Consider the following 18,668-nt stretch of genomic DNA (forward strand, 5'->3'; position numbering starts at 1 on the left):
TTTTAAATATAAATTTATTTTTAACGAAGAAAAAATAAAATAAAAAAAAAAAAAAAAAAAACATTTGCTCAGTGTAATTCTTTTTGTTGTTTTTCTTTTTAATTTTTTAATATTATTTATTATACAAATTAATTTTTTATTATGCGAAAAGAAAAAGAAATATTCTTTAATCATTTTTAGTTTTGTTTTTTTAATGCAAATTTTAAAATTTTTTTTTTTTTTCATTACTTATTCCATTCAAAATTAACTATCCCTCTGACCTTTGACATTAATGATAGCTGATTTGTATAAATTCTAGTAATTTTTAATAATAAGTATAATTTTTAGTAATTTTTAATAATAAATATTATTTTTAGTAACAAGTATAATTTTTTGTTGTAAATTACATAATTCGAAAAAACAGAAAGAAAATCCATTTTCATCATATGATTAATTATTCAAATAAAAAACAAGCAAGCATAAAACTGAAAAAAAAAAAAAAAAACCTGTTTTCCTGATCAAAAATAATATCCGATTTTCCACTGTTTTACTTCCAATTTCAATTATCTCAAATTTGATGATTCTGATAATTTATCAAATGTTTATGAAATCATTTTTGGATTGCTATTAATTTTCCTCATTTTTCTCTTGTTTTTTTTTTTTGTTTTCTTTGAAATGAACAAGTTGATAAGATTAATTGATATAAATCATTATTTACATTTATTTATTTTTTGATAAATAAGTTATTTTTGTAAATAAGTTACTATTTTTTTTGATAAATAATCTGATCATATGTTACTTTTAAATATTTAAAACTGTCATTTCATTATTTTAAAATTATATTAAATTGTCATTATTTTTATCAATAATAATTAAAAATTGTTAACTGTGCTTTTTTTTTTTGCATTTTTATTTATCCAAATTTACAGATTGATTAAAAGTCGTAATTATTGTGATCGGCATTTTTTTTAATCTTTTATCTATCACAATCTACCATCGATTAATAACGAAAAAATGCCATTGACCTGTAGTGATTGCCCGAAGATATGTTGTTCCGTAATTATACCCTGTAAGTTTCCCTTTTTTTTTTACCTTTTTCAACTAAATAATTTAATTTTTTTATAATTTATATATTTCGCTTCTATTTTTACTATATAATTTGTTCCTTCAAATTATTATGCCTAAATTATCAAAAAAAATAAAACTTTAAAAAATTATCAATAAAATGATTTAATAATTCAAAAAATTTTTCATTTGTTAAATTAAACATCGTAGTTGTTTCTCCGATAAAAAAAAAAAAAAAAAAAAAAAAAAAAACACTTTTACATTTTTATTCTTTTGTTATTATTTATTAAATTCTTTTCTTTTGAATATGATGACATCATATAAGAGTTTTTCTCAATTTCCAATTTTTTTTTTTAAATAAATTCAGGTTTTAGAATTAATCACTGTTTCATCACTACAAAAAACCATTATTATAATAATTTTTTAAAAATAAAATACAGTAAAAATTGACACAATTAATTCTAAAATTAATACCAATTGCGCCACTTATATTATCTAGCAATTAAATATGTGCTAATTGAACTGAATGCTAAAATGTTTGAAAGATTGAAATAAAATAATAAAAATTTTTTATGTACATATAAGAATTTTGTAAATTTAATTTATAAAGTTTTATAATCCAAAAAAAAGAAAAAAAAATGACAAATTAATTTAAAATTCAATACTAATAATTCATTCCACTGTGCTTTTTAATTTTTTTTTTTTTAGTTTCTATAAAGGATCTTTTTTTATTTTTATGATAGCAAAACATTTTTTTTTTTTCGTCTACTAAATTAATGATTAAATTCATGATAATGATTTAAATTTTTGTTGATTATTTAAAATGTTTAAATTGTTTTTTTTTGTTTTTAAATTAAATAATTTTTTTTTAGCCTATTGGTGTATTTTTCGAGAAAGGTTGCGGTACCGACTTGGTTATTAATATCCTGCTAACATTACTTGGTTATATACCTGGTTTGATACATGCTTGCTTCATTATCGTCAAATATTGATCGTTATTGAAATTTCAATTGATAAAAAATATCAATCATTCATCAATTCATTTCATTTCTAATTTTTTTTCACACAATTAATCCTTATGCTTTTTTTTTTCCTTTTTATTAGCATTCAATTTTAAATTCATTCATTTGAACTTTTTAAAACATACAATTTCTTTTCCTTCTCTTCTCTCTCTCTCTCTCTCTCATATAATCTTTGCCTATTGCATTTGTAATTTAATTAAAAAATGAGCAGTTTGTGATTTACTTTTTTTTTTTTAAAAATTTAAAAAGTTGACCTTTCAAAAATTCTTAGAATTTAAAAAGTTAACAGCTTTATTTTATTTATAATTCGTATAATTAAATTTTTCTTATTAAAATTCTTTTTTCTAACTTTGATAACTAATACTATGATTTTATTCTAGGAGGAATTCGTTTTGCTAATATTACATTGTTTATCAAAATTGGCAGATAATTTTATAAATTTAAACTCATTTAACATTCATGCAAAATTTGTAAGATTTTTTTTTTTTCAAATATAATATAAACTAATACTTAACTAATTAATTCATTAATTGTTCCATGCTTCTATTTTATTGTTTAAAAGTAATGAAAATGAATATGATTTATTATAGTTTTATTTTTCTTTTTTTTTTTTAAATTAATAAATTCGAGAATGAATTTCAATCCTTTACATTTACATATGAAACATTTTATTTACTCCTCAAACTATACATTTAACTTTTTTATTCTACCTTCTTTCCTCTCATTTTTTTTTTTTTTTTTGCTAAAAATAAATGTGAATTAATTAGCATAGCTTATTTGAAAGAATAAATAAAATAAATAATCGTTGCATATTTTATTGCTTTTTTTTTTCAACTTCTTTTTTTGATTGCTATCTCTTTTATTATTATTGTCATTATTTTTCCTATCATGATGATTAAAGAAATAAATAATTCTATTTGTTGATAACAATCGATGTTACTTTAACCAAACAGAAAGGAAAATAATAGAATTTAAAATTTTTTTGTCTATTTTATTTCTTAAAATAAAATTATAAAGATAAATTTAGCCATCTGCTATTAATTAGCTAAAATTTACAACCATTTATAATAAATTTTATCCATTTGTTGCTTAGCAACATCGATACTAAATATAGCATAAAACATGTAAAACTGAGAGATGCGTAAAATTTTTAAACTAATAATAATTAGTATTTAGCTGCAAACTAATCTGAATATAAATCATTAATCTGTATCAATAAAATAACTTTCAAAGAAAAGATAAACATAAATAATGGATATGATAAATAATATATATGATAATTTATTATTTGAATGTGAAAAATTTTTTTAATCTAGGAACCAAGGAATAAATTGTTGAATATAAGCATATTTCTAATACAATAAATTAAGCATAATATTTAAAGATAAAAAAGTAATAGGTAGATTCGAACACTACGATACTCCAAATTTAAATCCTTTTTTTAATTTCAATAGAATACCATTTTGTGCAGTTATTTTCTATTTCTTTTTTTTTTTTTCTTTCTGTAAACAAATGTAATGGGTCCAGGCAATTTCAGGTCTATTCGTGTGGCGATAATCCTTGGCCTAATATTGCTGTGGTTTAAAATATAATACCACTTATGAGGAGAGGAAGGATCATGGCTATACCGCCATTATTAAATAACAGGAATATTGAGGAGGTTTTGCATTTTTCACTTTAGTTATTGCTCAAAACTTGAAAAAAAAATTTATCTCCCAGTTTAAATTGCAAAAACTTTTACAAACTGTAGGATTTTCATAAATATCCGTATTTAAATTTAAAATAAAAATTAATTTCAATATCAAAAAAGAATTAAAATCATAACTAATTAAAAATTTTATTATTTTCGCTACTAAATTATTGTTCTATAGTCAATTATTTAATTTTTTCTTTTTTTAATTTGAGCTGTCAAGTGACACCACATCGCATATGACCAGAACCCATGCAATGCATATAAAATAATCAATTAAATTCTAAATGAATTTTTTTTTAATGAATTGCTATTTTTCCAATAGTTTTAACGCTTAATTAGAATTTAATTTCATAATACTAGAATTTATTAGAATTCATTTATTAGAATAAATTAATTAGAATTCATAATACTAGAATTTATTTCCTTTGTTTAATATACAAAAACTTTTACAAATTGTAGGATTTTTTTCAAATTGTTGACAAATTGTTTTTCTTTCTTTTTTTTTTTTTTTTTTTTTTTTTTACGGACAAATAATAGAAGCCTTTTAATACTAAAATTTAAATGAGATTTAATTATTAAAAAAAAAAATAGTTCAATAATTTGTTTGAGAAATTTAAATGTCAAAAGAATTTAATAACATAATTTTTATTTATTTTTCAATTAATTCAGTTAATACATATTTGTTTGATTTACTTTTCAAAATTCATACATATTTTAGTTTTTTTTTCTCACATTTAAATATTAATTTAAATTTTGACTAAATCTTCATTTTATTTTTTTTTTTTCTAGTTTAAATTAATTGCAGTGTTTTTTGCTTATTTAATAAAATTAAATTATAATAGAAAAATTGAATTACAAGGGAGGAAATTTTTTTTTTTTATTTCGATGGACAATTAACTGAAATTTTAATTTTCAATTTTAATTTTAAGTTTTAATTATGTTTTTAATTTTTGTTAAGTTTCAATTCTCAATTGTAAATCTCAGAAAGAACCAATTTAGAATGATAATCGTAAAAAGTAGCGTCAAAAAAATTTCTTTTAAGTTTAAGATTTAAAAAAAAAAAATCTTCGATAAAATTTTTAAAGAAAAAACGTGGAATTGTAAAGTGGAATTAAACTTATTTTCAAATTAAACTTGCATCTTCAAATTAAATTTTTTGAAATTAAATTAAAAGAAATGTTATTTCAGGAATATAAACAAAAGAGCTATTTTCTTTAAACACATTAGAAAAGCTAATCAGTAAATCTCTTGCTATGCTTTTCCAATTGCTTTACCCTACAAAAGGGTTCGGTCGATTGAAAAGACATTAGCTCTGTACTGAGAGAGTTGAGCATTAGTCAGAGGGAAGAGAAGAAACATTAAAGATTTAAAACAAGATTTAGCAAGAGTAGTTAATAGAATTAGAAAAGACAAAAAATATCTACATAATGGTGGATAACTTTGATATATTTTATCATAAATGTATTGTTAATTTTCTGGAATCTATAAAGCATACAGAGAGATGGGCTCATTTTCATTTTCATTGATTTCTGTCAGTAGAGATAAGAGTAATGTTAACACAATACATATAAGTAAAATTATGATCTAAGATCTTTATTGATCTATTTTTTTACACTTATGAGATCTTTATTGATCTATTTTTTTACACTTATCAATACAACGATAGAAATTTTTTTCCTCTATACATAACCTATATTTCAAAGAACTTTCTGTTACATTCTACAAAAATAGTAGTTGGGCAGTAGCAATCTCATGATCATGCCCTTCTGTTTTGTGATTTTATTAGCACATATTGTTCTTTTCATTCTCCATTATTTTACTCCCACAATTTGACTTCTTTCAAAGGATCTCTCGTTTTTTTTTGAATAGTTTTATTAAATATTTTTCTAGTTGAACAAAGGAATCAATAATCTTTAGTTTGAAGCGATAATGGTAGAAATGGTGGAGGAAAAGAACAGATTTGAGATGTTATTTAGGAGTGCGAAATCAAACCTTAATGGTTTGCAAGAAGTGATAATACAAGAATTTCAGTTTTCTGAAAATAAGAATTGTTTCTCAAGTTTAATGCAGGTTAATCTTGTTTAAAGTTTTGTATAAATTTTGTTATTCTAGAATTTCCAAAAACAAATGGACAGAATTTTTCATATTTTGTGACAGAGTTTATCAAAACAAAATCTGAAGAAAATCAAAACTGTTCCTTCTTGTTAAAAACGCTGCGTTATATAAAAAAAATCTTCAGGAAGTGAATTTGAATGTTGAATATCGTTTTATTTACAATAGTACATACATTATCATATTGTCTATAGATCGGATTTCAGAAATTGAATGAGAAATGGTCAAAGGATTTGGATGAAATGCAAAAAATGGCGAGTAAATTGAAAATACTGCATGAGTATACAGAGAAAAACTTTAAAAGCTTGTTGGATTGCTTGCATGGCCGAGAAATTAAACAGTTGGAAAATAATGAAAGAGAAGGAGATACTTTCAAGAAAATATGTGAACATTGTGAAGAAGTAGTGCAGGTTTGCTTCTTCTTTCGAGAAATTTTCATTGTTTTATGGAGTTTCAAAACTGTTAAATAATGTTAAGACTGTTTTTTAAGACTAATTTTTGTCAATTTTAGGAGCTAAAAAGGACGGCTCAGCATTTTCGAATCAATGAGGAAGATATAAGATATCAAAGCTCAACTTTGTTTGAGAATTTGGATTTTGGAAGTGAAATTACTGCTGCAATAATTCGTGCTGCTGAAAATTTAACAAAGGAAAACGATGAACTGAAAAATGAAAATGCAGAACTCAGGAATACGATTTTTATATTGGAAAAAGAAAACATAGATTTAAAAGAGGTAATACTTTGGATTGTAATTCCGTATATATTACAATGATAATTTCAAGCAATTCCTCTGGTGACATTATCAGATAACACTATAGAAATACTGGGTACATTGTTAGTTTTAATTTCTTTGAAAATTTTTATAGATGATAAAAATGTCAATTGTACAAGAGAAAAAATTTGAAGAGGTAGAAAACAGATTAGACCGTTTGCGAGAAGAGAGTGAACGCTTAATAAAAGCATGCTATGATGTAGATGAGGAAGTTGATGATCTTAAAAATCAGATATTAGAATGGTTGAATGCAAATCACTAACTTTAGGCTGATATGATTTGCTTTAGCAATAAGAAAGTGGAAATTTTTTGCTTTTAGCTTTTGCTTTGCCCATTTTTTTTTTTTTATTTGCTTTTCTACACCAATCATGTAGAAATGAACTGTATTGAACTACCAGCAGCTGGAATCACGCAAAAAAGAAATATTTTTACGTTACTTTTATAATTCTCAAGATTACTCAGAATACTAGTTGGTGAGATAAGGGTTGAAATAATGTTTGTTTATATGATATATAATTTGAAATAGTTTTAAAGATAAGTTTTTGCATTATGGATTATTATAAATTTTATTCGATATTTTTTTTGTAAAATATTTGAAGGTTCACGAGATTATTTCGAATTAGATTCTAATTTGTAAAAATTTTTTTGTGCATTCTTTGATACATAGATTTATTTATTGGGATTTTATATTTGCTTCTTTGTAAATAAATGTAATTTTTCTTGCTTAATTTAGCTTTCAAATGATAAAAATCGTAAAACTTGACGCATTTTCATTGTTATTATTCTATGGTAGCAAAAGCTTAATGTTTCCAACGAAGCTTTTAAATTAAAAAAAAAAAAAAAAAATAAAAACGTGCTGTATTTTACTGTTCAAATTAGTAAATAAGTTTAATTCCACTTTACAATTCCACTTTTTTTTTCCTTTAAAAATATTATCGAAGATTTTTTTTTCAAATCTTAAACTTAAAATAAATTTTTTTGAAGCTACTTTTTACGATTATCATTCTAAATTGGCTTTTTCTGAGATTTACAATTGAAAATTAGAACTTAACAAAAATTAGAAACAAAATTAAAACTTAAAATTATATCCCACAACTGAAAATTAAAATTTCAGTTATTTGTTCGTGGGAACAAAAAAAAAATTTCCTCTCTTGCAATTCAATTTTTCGATTATAATTTAATTTTGTTAAATAAGCAAAAAACACTGCAATTAATTTAAACAAAAAAAAAATAAAAAATAAAAATTAAAATGAAGATTCAAACAAATTATTGAACTATTTTTTCTTCTTTTTTATAACTTGGTCTCTTTTAAATTTATTTAGTGTTGAAAGGATTCTATTATTTGTCCATAAAGAAAAAAAAGAAAAAAAAAACAATTCTCGCCATCGATTCAATGACAATCGAAAAAATTGTGAATAATTATTTGCGCCTAGAAATTAAACCACTAAAATGATGACGTGATGAAGTTTTTTGTGAAAATTTCAAATTCAGAAATGTTCGGTCAGGATGGATCGTATTTCGGTCAGGAACACATTATACACATAAAATTTTCAACACCAAAAATATCATATTTCAATTGTGTACATGATCAATTAAGTTCAAAATATTGCAATTTTTTGTAGTTTTGTCACTTAATTAAAATTAAAATTGATAATTTAGAACCAATTTTCTTGTCTAATGTAAGAAAACTATAACAAATTTAAAAATTTTTAAAAAATTCAAAATTTAAATTTGAATTTAAATTCTTAAATTGAATTAAAATCATGATTAATTGAAAGTTTTATTAATTTTGCTGATGAATTTATGCGCAAAACTTAATTACAAAAGCGTATTTTAATATTTAAACTATAAAATGACAACGTAATGTACAACCAGCACTGGTACAATGCACGTAACATAATCAAATAAGTTCAAAATATTGCTATTTTTAGTAGTTCAAGAACTTAATTAAAATCAAAATTGATAATTTAGAACTAATTTCGTTTGTTTAAAGCAAGAAAACTATTACAGATATTAAGATTTTTAAAAGATTCAAAACTTAAATTTGAAATAAAATTTGATTTTAAATCTAAAATTCAATTAAAATCATGATTGATCTAAAATTTTATGTATTTTGTTGATGAATTTTTGCGCAGAACTTAATTACAAAAGCGTATTTTCATATTTAAACTGTAAAATGACCACACCATATATGACCCGCTGTGGTGCAATGCATATAACATAATCAATTAAGTTCAATTAATAAAATTGAATTATAATCCAGGAATTGAATTACAAGGGAGGAAATTTTTTTTTTCATTCCCATGGACAAATAACTGAAATTTTAATTTTCAATTGTAAGTTTTAATTTTGTTTTAGATTTTTGTTTAGTTCTAATTCTCAATTGTAAATCTCAGAAAGAGTCAATTTAGAATGACAATCGTAAAAAGTATCGTCAAAAATTTTAAAATTTGTAATAGATTTTGTGCATTTAACAAGAAAATTGGTTCTAAATTATAAATTTTAATTTTAATTAAGTGCCAAAACTGCTAAAAAAAGCTTATTTTGAACCTAATTGACTATGTTAGGTGCATTGTACCAGTGCTGGTCGTACATTAGGTTGTCATTTTATAGTTTAAATATTAAAATACGCTTTTGTAATTAAGTTTTGCGCATAAATTCATCAGCAAAATTAACAAAACTTTACATTAATCATGATTTTAATTCAATTTAAGAATTTAAATTCAAATTTAAATTTTGAATTTTTTAAAAATTTTAAAATTTGTTATAGTTTTCTTACATTAGATGAGGAAATTGGTTCTAATTTATCAATTTTAATTTTAATTAAGTGCCAAAACTGCTAAAAAAAGCTTATTTTGAACCTAATTGACTATGTTACGTGCATTGTACCAGTGCTGGTCCTATATTGTGTTGTCATTTTATAGTTTAAATATTAAAATACGCTTTTGTAATTAAGTTTTGCGCATAAATTCATCAGCAAAATTAATAAAACTTTCAATTAATCATGATTTTAATTCAATTTAAGAATTTAAATTAAATTTAAATTCAAATTTAAATCTTGAATTTTTTAAAAATTTTAAAATTTGTTATAGTTTTCTTACATTAGACAAGGAAATTGGTTCTAATTTATCAATTTTAATTTTAATTAAGTGCCAAAACTGCTAAAAAAAGCCTATTTTGAACCTAGTTGACTATGTTACGTGCATTGTACCAGTGCTGGTTGTACATTACGTTGTCATTTTATAGTTTAAATATTAAAATACGCTTTTGTAATTATGTTTTGCGCATAAATTCATCAGCAAAATTAATAAAACCTTCAATTAATCATGATTTTAATTCAATTTAAGAATTTAAATTAAATTTAAATTCAAATTTAAATTTTGAATTTTTTAAAAATTTTTAAATTTGTTATAGTTTTCTTACATTAGACAAGGAAATTGGTTCTAAATCAATTTTAATTTTAATTAAGTGCCAAAACTGCTAAAAAAAGCTCATTTTGAAGCTAATTGACTATATTACGTGCATTGTACCAGTTCTGGTCCTATATTATGTTTTCATTTTATAGTTTAAATATTAAAATACGCTTTTGTAATTATGTTTTGCGCATAAATTCATCAGCAAAATTAATAAAACTTTCAATTAATCATGATTTTAATTCAATTTAAGAATTTAAATTCAAATTTAAATTTTGAATTTTTTAAAAATTTTAAAATTTGTTATAGTTTTCTTACATTAGACAAGGAAATTGGTTCTAATTTATCAATTTTAATTTTAATTAAGTGCCAAAACTGCTGAAAAAAGCTCATTTTGAACCTCATTGACTATATTACGTGCATTGTACCAGTTCTGGTCCTATATTGTGTTTTCATTTTATAGTTTAAATATTAAAATACGCTTTTGTAATTAAGTTTTGCGCATGAATTCATCAGCAAAATTAATAAAACTTTCAATTAATCACGATTTTAATTCAATTTAAGAATTTAAATTAAATTTAAATTCAAATTTAAATTTTGAATTTTTTAAAAATTTTAAAATTTGTTATAGTTTTCTTACATTAGACAAGGAAATTGGTTCTAATTTATCAATTTTAATTTTAATTAAGTGCCAAAACTGCTAAAAAAAGCCTATTTTGAACCTAGTTGACTATGTTACGTGCATTGTACCAGTGCTGGTTGTACATTACGTTGTCATTTTATAGTTTAAATATTAAAATACGCTTTTGTAATTATGTTTTGCGCATAAATTCATCAGCAAAATTAATAAAACTTTCAATTAATCATGATTTTAATTCAATTTAAGAATTTAAATTCAAATTTAAATTTTGAATTTTTTAAAAATTTTAAAATTTGTTATAGTTTTCTTACATTAGACAAGGAAATTGGTTCTAATTTATCAATTTTAATTTTAATTAAGTGCCAAAACTGCTAAAAAAAGCTTATTTTGAACCTAATTGACTATGTTACGTGCATTGTACCAGTGCTGGTTGTACATTACGTTGTCATTTTATAGTTTAAATATTAAAATACGCTTTTGTAATTAAGTTTTGCGCATGAATTCATCAGCAAAATTAATAAAACTTTCAATTAATCATGATTTTAATTCAATTTAAGAATTTAAATTAAATTTAAATTCAAATTTAAATTTTGAATTTTTTAAAAATTTTAAAATTTGTTATAGTTTTCTTACATTAGACAAGGAAATTGGTTCTAATTTATCAATTTTAATTTTAATTAAGTGCCAAAACTGCTAAAAAAAGCTATTTTGAACCTAATTGACTATGTTACGTGCATTGTACCAGTGCTGGTTGTACATTACGTTGTCATTTTATAGTTTAAATATTAAAATACGCTTTTGTAATTAAGTTTTGCGCATAAATTCATCAGCAAAATTAATAAAACTTTCAATTAATCATGATTTTAATTCAATTTAAGAATTTAAATTAAATTTAAATTCAAATTTAAATTTTGAATTTTTTAAAAATTTTAAAATTTGTTATAGTTTTCTTACATTAGACAAGGAAATTGGTTCTAATTTATCAATTTTAATTTTAATTAAGTGCCAAAACTGCTAAAAAAAGCTTATTTTGAACCTAATTGACTATGTTACGTGCATTGTACCAGTGCTGGTTGTACATTACGTTGTCATTTTATAGTTTAAATATTAAAATACGCTTTTGTAATTAAGTTTTGCGCATGAATTCATCAGCAAAATTAATAAAACTTTCAATTAATCACGATTTTAATTCAATTTAAGAATTTAAATTAAATTTAAATTCAAATTTAAATTTTGAATTTTTTAAAAATTTTAAAATTTGTTATAGTTTTCTTACATTAGACAAGGAAATTGGTTCTAATTTATCAATTTTAATTTTAATTAAGTGCCAAAACTGCTAAAAAAAGCTCATTTTGAACCTAATTGACTATGTTACGTGCATTGTACCAGTGCTGGTCCTATATTGTGTTTCATTTTATAGTTTAAATATTAAAATACGCTTTTGTAATTAAGTTTTGCGCATGAATTCATCAGCAAAATTAATAAAACTTTCAATTAATCATGATTTTAATTCAATTTAAGAATTTAAATTAAATTTAAATTCAAATTTAAATTTTGAATTTTTTAAAAATTTTAAAATTTGTTATAGTTTTCTTACATTAGACAAGGAAATTGGTTCTAATTTATCAATTTTAATTTTAATTAAGTGCCAAAACTGCTAAAAAAAGCCTATTTTGAACCTAGTTGACTATGTTACGTGCATTGTACCAGTGCTGGTTGTACATTACGTTGTCATTTTATAGTTTAAATATTAAAATACGCTTTTGTAATTAAGTTTTGCGCATAAATTCATCAGCAAAATTAATAAAACTTTCAATTAATCATGATTTTAATTCAATTTAAGAATTTAAATTAATTTAAATTCAAATTTAAATTTTGAATTTTTTAAAAATTTTAAAATTTGTTATAGTTTTCTTACATTAGACAAGGAAATTGGTTCTAATTTATCAATTTTAATTTTAATTAAGTGCCAAAACTGCTAAAAAAAGCTTATTTTGAACCTAATTGACTATGTTACGTGCATTGTACCAGTGCTGGTTGTACATTACGTTGTCATTTTATAGTTTAAATATTAAAATACGCTTTTGTAATTAAGTTTTGCGCATGAATTCATCAGCAAAATTAATAAAACTTTCAATTAATCACGATTTTAATTCAATTTAAGAATTTAAATTAAATTTAAATTCAAATTTAAATTTTGAATTTTTTAAAAATTTTAAAATTTGTTATAGTTTTCTTACATTAGACAAGGAAATTGGTTCTAATTTATCAATTTTAATTTTAATTAAGTGCCAAAACTGCTAAAAAAAGCTCATTTTGAACCTCATTGACTATATTACGTGCATTGTACCAGTTCTGGTCCTATATTGTGTTTCATTTTATAGTTTAAATATTAAAATACGCTTTTGTAATTAAGTTTTGCGCATGAATTCATCAGCAAAATTAATAAAACTTTCAATTAATCATGATTTTAATTCAATTTAAGAATTTAAATTAAATTTAAATTCAAATTTAAATTTTGAATTTTTTAAAAATTTTAAAATTTGTTATAGTTTTCTTACATTAGACAAGGAAATTGGTTCTAATTTATCAATTTTAATTTTAATTAAGTGCCAAAACTGCTAAAAAAAGCTTATTTTGAACCTAATTGACTATGTTACGTGCATTGTACCAGTGCTGGTTGTACATTACGTTGTCATTTTATAGTTTAAATATTAAAATACGCTTTTGTAATTAAGTTTTGCGCATAAATTCATCAGCAAAATTAATAAAACTTTCAATTAATCATGATTTTAATTCAATTTAAGAATTTAAATTAAATTTAAATTCAAATTTAAATTTTGAATTTTTTAAAAATTTTAAAATTTGTTATAGTTTTCTTACATTAGACAAGGAAATTGGTTCTAATTTATCAATTTTAATTTTAATTAAGTGCCAAAACTGCTAAAAAAAGCCTATTTTGAACCTAGTTGACTATGTTACGTGCATTGTACCAGTGCTGGTTGTACATTACGTTGTCATTTTATAGTTTAAATATTAAAATACGCTTTTGTAATTATGTTTTGCGCATAAATTCATCAGCAAAATTAATAAAACTTTCAATTAATCATGATTTTAATTCAATTTAAGAATTTAAATTCAAATTTAAATTTTGAATTTTTTAAAAATTTTAAAATTTGTTATAGTTTTCTTACATTAGACAAGGAAATTGGTTCTAATTTATCAATTTTAATTTTAATTAAGTGCCAAAACTGCTAAAAAAAGCTTATTTTGAACCTAATTGACTATGTTACGTGCATTGTACCAGTGCTGGTTGTACATTACGTTGTCATTTTATAGTTTAAATATTAAAATACGCTTTTATAATTAAGTTTTGCGCATGAATTCATCAGCAAAATTAATAAAACTTTCAATTAATCACGATTTTAATTCAATTTAAGAATTTAAATTAAATTTAAATTCAAATTTAAATTTTGAATTTTTTAAAAATTTTAAAATTTGTTATAGTTTTCTTACATTAGACAAGGAAATTGGTTCTAATTTATCAATTTTAATTTTAATTAAGTGCCAAAACTGCTAAAAAAAGCTCATTTTGAACCTCATTGACTATATTACGTGCATTGTACCAGTTCTGGTCCTATATTGTGTTTTCATTTTATAGTTTAAATATTAAAATACGCTTTTGTAATTAAGTTTTGCGCATGAATTCATCAGCAAAATTAACAAAACTTTCAATTAATCATGATTTTAATTCAATTTAAGAATTTAAATTAAATTTAAATTCAAATTTAAATTTTGAATTTTTTAAAAATTTTAAAATTTGTTATAGTTTTCTTACATTAGACAAGGAAATTGGTTCTAATTTATCAATTTTAATTTTAATTAAGTGCCAAAACTGCTAAAAAAAGCTTATTTTGAACCTAATTGACTATGTTACGTGCATTGTACCAGTGCTGGTTGTACATTACGTTGTCATTTTATAGTTTAAATATTAAAATACGCTTTTGTAATTAAGTTTTGCGCATAAATTCATCAGCAAAATTAATAAAACTTTCAATTAATCATGATTTTAATTCAATTTAAGAATTTAAATTAAATTTAAATTCAAATTTAAATTTTGAATTTTTTAAAAATTTTAAAATTTGTTATAGTTTTCTTACATTAGACAAGGAAATTGGTTCTAATTTATCAATTTTAATTTTAATTAAGTGCCAAAACTGCTAAAAAAAGCTCATTTTGAACCTCATTGACTATATTACGTGCATTGTACCAGTTCTGGTCCTATATTGTGTTTTCATTTTATAGTTTAAATATTAAAATACGCTTTTGTAATTAAGTTTTGCGCATGAATTCATCAGCAAAATTAATAAAACTTTCAATTAATCATGATTTTAATTCAATTTAAGAATTTAAATTAAATTTAAATTCAAATTTAAATTTTGAATTTTTTAAAAATTTTAAAATTTGTTATAGTTTTCTTACATTAGACAAGGAAATTGGTTCTAATTTATCAATTTTAATTTTAATTAAGTGCCAAAACTGCTAAAAAAAGCCTATTTTGAACCTAGTTGACTATGTTACGTGCATTGTACCAGTGCTGGTTGTACATTACGTTGTCATTTTATAGTTTAAATATTAAAATACGCTTTTGTAATTATGTTTTGCGCATAAATTCATCAGCAAAATTAATAAAACTTTCAATTAATCATGATTTTAATTCAATTTAAGAATTTAAATTCAAATTTAAATTTTGAATTTTTTAAAAATTTTAAAATTTGTTATAGTTTTCTTACATTAGACAAGGAAATTGGTTCTAATTTATCAATTTTAATTTTAATTAAGTGCCAAAACTGCTAAAAAAAGCTTATTTTGAACCTAATTGACTATGTTACGTGCATTGTACCAGTGCTGGTTGTACATTACGTTGTCATTTTATAGTTTAAATATTAAAATACGCTTTTGTAATTAAGTTTTGCGCATGAATTCATCAGCAAAATTAATAAAACTTTCAATTAATCATGATTTTAATTCAATTTAAGAATTTAAATTAAATTTAAATTCAAATTTAAATTTTGAATTTTTTAAAAATTTTAAAATTTGTTATAGTTTTCTTACATTAGACAAGGAAATTGGTTCTAATTTATCAATTTTAATTTTAATTAAGTGCCAAAACTGCTAAAAAAGCTCATTTTGAACCTCATTGACTATATTACGTGCATTGTACCAGTTCTGGTCCTATATTGTGTTTCCATTTTATAGTTTAAATATTAAAATACGCTTTTATAATTAAGTTTTGCGCATGAATTCATCAGCAAAATTAATAAAACTTTCAATTAATCATGATTTTAATTCAATTTAAGAATTTAAATTAAATTTAAATTCAAATTTAAATTTTGAATTTTTTAAAAATTTTAAAATTTGTTATAGTTTTCTTACATTAGACAAGGAAATTGGTTCTAATTTATCAATTTTAATTTTAATTAAGTGCCAAAACTGCTAAAAAAAGCTTATTTTGAACCTAATTGACTATGTTACGTGCATTGTACCAGTGCTGGTTGTACATTACGTTGTCATTTTATAGTTTAAATATTAAAATACGCTTTTGTAATTAAGTTTTGCGCATAAATTCATCAGCAAAATTAATAAAACTTTCAATTAATCATGATTTTAATTCAATTTAAGAATTTAAATTAAATTTAAATTCAAATTTAAATTTTGAATTTTTTAAAAATTTTAAAATTTGTTATAGTTTTCTTACATTAGACAAGGAAATTGGTTCTAATTTATCAATTTTAATTTTAATTAAGTGCCAAAACTGCTAAAAAAGCTTATTTTGAACCTAATTGACTATGTTACGTGCATTGTACCAGTGCTGGTCGTACATTACGTTGTCATTTTATAGTTTAAATATTAAAATACGCTTTTGTAATTAAGTTTTGCGCATGAATTCATCAGCAAAATTAATAAAACTTTCAATTAATCATGATTTTAATTCAATTTAAGAATTTAAATTAAATTTAAATTCAAATTTAAATTTTGAATTTTTTAAAAATTTTAAAATTTGTTATAGTTTTCTTACATTAGACAAGGAAATTGGTTCTAATTTATCAATTTTAATTTTAATTAAGTGCCAAAACTGCTAAAAAAAGCTTATTTTGAACCTATTGACTATGTTACGTGCATTGTACCAGTGCTGGTTGTACATTACGTTGTCATTTTATAGTTTAAATATTAAAATACGCTTTTGTAATTATGTTTTGCGCATAAATTCATCAGCAAAATTAATAAAACTTTCAATTAATCATGATTTTAATTCAATTTAAGATTAAATTTAAATTCAAATTTAAATTTTGAATTTTTTAAAAATTTTAAAATTTGTTATAGTTTTCTTACATTAGACAAGGAAATTGGTTCTAATTTATCAATTTTAATTTTAATTAAGTGCCAAAACTGCTAAAAAAGCTTATTTTGAACTGATTGACTATGTTACGTGCATTGTACCAGTGCTGGTTGTACATTACGTTGTCATTTTATAGTTTAAATATTAAAATACGCTTTTGTAATTAAGTTTTGCGCATGAATTCATCAGCAAAATTAATAAAACTTTCAATTAATCATGATTTTAATTCAATTTAAGAATTTTAATTAAATTTAAATTCAAATTTAAATTTTGAATTTTTTAAAAATTTTAAAATTTGTTATAGTTTTCTTACATTAGACAAGGAAATTGGTTCTAATTTATCAATTTTAATTTTAATTAAGTGCCAAAACTGCTAAAAAAAGCTTATTTTGAACCTATTGACTATGTTACGTGCATTGTACCAGTGCTGGTCGTATATTACGTTGTCATTTTATAGTTTAAATATTAAAATACGCTTTTGTAATTAAGTTTTGCGCATAAATTCATCAGCAAAATTAATAAAACTTTCAATTAATCATGATTTTAATTCAATTTAAGAATTTAAATTAAATTTAAATTCAAATTTAAATTTTGAATTTTTTAAAAATTTTAAATTTGTTATAGTTTTCTTACATTAGACAAGGAAATTGGTTCTAATTTATCAATTTTAATTTTAATTAAGTGCCAAAACTGCTAAAAAAACCTAATTGACTATGTTCCTAATTGACTATGTTACGTGCATTGTACCAGTGCTGGTCGTACATTACGTTGTCATTTTATAGTTTAAATATTAAAATACGCTTTTGTAATTAAGTTTTGCGCATAAATTCATCAGCAAAATTAATAAAACTTTCAATTAATCATGATTTTAATTCAATTTAAGAATTTAAATTAAATTTAAATTCAAATTTAAATTTTGAATTTTTTAAAAATTTTTAAAATTTGTTATAGTTTTCTTACATTAGACAAGGAAATTGGTTCTAATTTATCAATTTTAATTTTAATTAAGTGCCAAAACTGCTAAAAAAAGCTTATTTTGAACCTAATTGACTATGTTACGTGCATTGTACCAGTGCTGGTTGTACATTACGTTGTCATTTTATAGTTTAAATATTAAAATACGCTTTTGTAATTAAGTTTTGCGCATAAATTCATCAGCAAAATTAATAAAACTTTCAATTAATCATGATTTAAATTCAATTTAAGAATTTAAATTCAAATTTAAATTTTGAATTCTTTAAAAATATTAAAATTTGTTATAGTTTTCTTACATTAGACAGGGAAATTGGTTCTAATTTATCAATTTTAATTTTAATTAAGTGCCAAAACTGCTAAAAAAAGCTATTTTGAACCTAATTGACTATGTTACGTGCATTGTACCAGTGCTGGTCGTATATTGCGTTTTCATTTTATAGTTTAAATATTAAAATACGCTTTTGTAATTAAGTTTTGCGCCATAAATTCATCAGCAAAATTAATAAAACTTTCAATTAATCATGATTTTTAATTCAATTTAGAATTTAAATTAAATTTAAATTCAAATTTAAATTTGAATTTTTAAAAATTTTAAAA

The 18,668-nt window shown here is 21.7% G+C and overlaps 2 protein-coding genes across 2 annotated transcripts; both read left to right on the forward strand.

Annotated features, from left to right (window-relative positions):
- Positions 1-1,025: 1,025 nt before the first annotated feature.
- Bm17210 (Uncharacterized protein) lies at positions 1,026-3,651 on the forward strand (the record flags this gene model as incomplete). The annotated part of the gene is made up of 4 exons (XM_043083008.1): positions 1,026-1,048; positions 1,917-1,947; positions 2,447-2,536; positions 3,604-3,651. 4 exons carry the CDS (start codon positions 1,026-1,028, stop codon positions 3,649-3,651), a joined length of 192 nt encoding a protein of 63 aa, XP_042938942.1.
- A 33-nt stretch (positions 3,652-3,684) lies between these two features.
- Bm17211 (Uncharacterized protein) lies at positions 3,685-6,905 on the forward strand (the record flags this gene model as incomplete). Its single annotated transcript, XM_043083009.1, has 5 exons — positions 3,685-3,726; positions 5,677-5,829; positions 6,078-6,281; positions 6,383-6,604; positions 6,738-6,905. The coding sequence occupies 5 exons, from the start codon at positions 3,685-3,687 to the stop codon at positions 6,903-6,905; spliced, it is 789 nt and encodes a 262-aa protein (XP_042938943.1).
- Between the last annotated feature and the right edge of the window lie 11,763 nt (positions 6,906-18,668).

Source organism: Brugia malayi, assembly GCF_000002995.4.
Source record: "Brugia malayi strain FR3 genome assembly, contig: Bm_071, whole genome shotgun sequence".
In the NCBI taxonomy this organism is placed as follows: domain Eukaryota; kingdom Metazoa; phylum Nematoda; class Chromadorea; order Rhabditida; family Onchocercidae; genus Brugia; species Brugia malayi.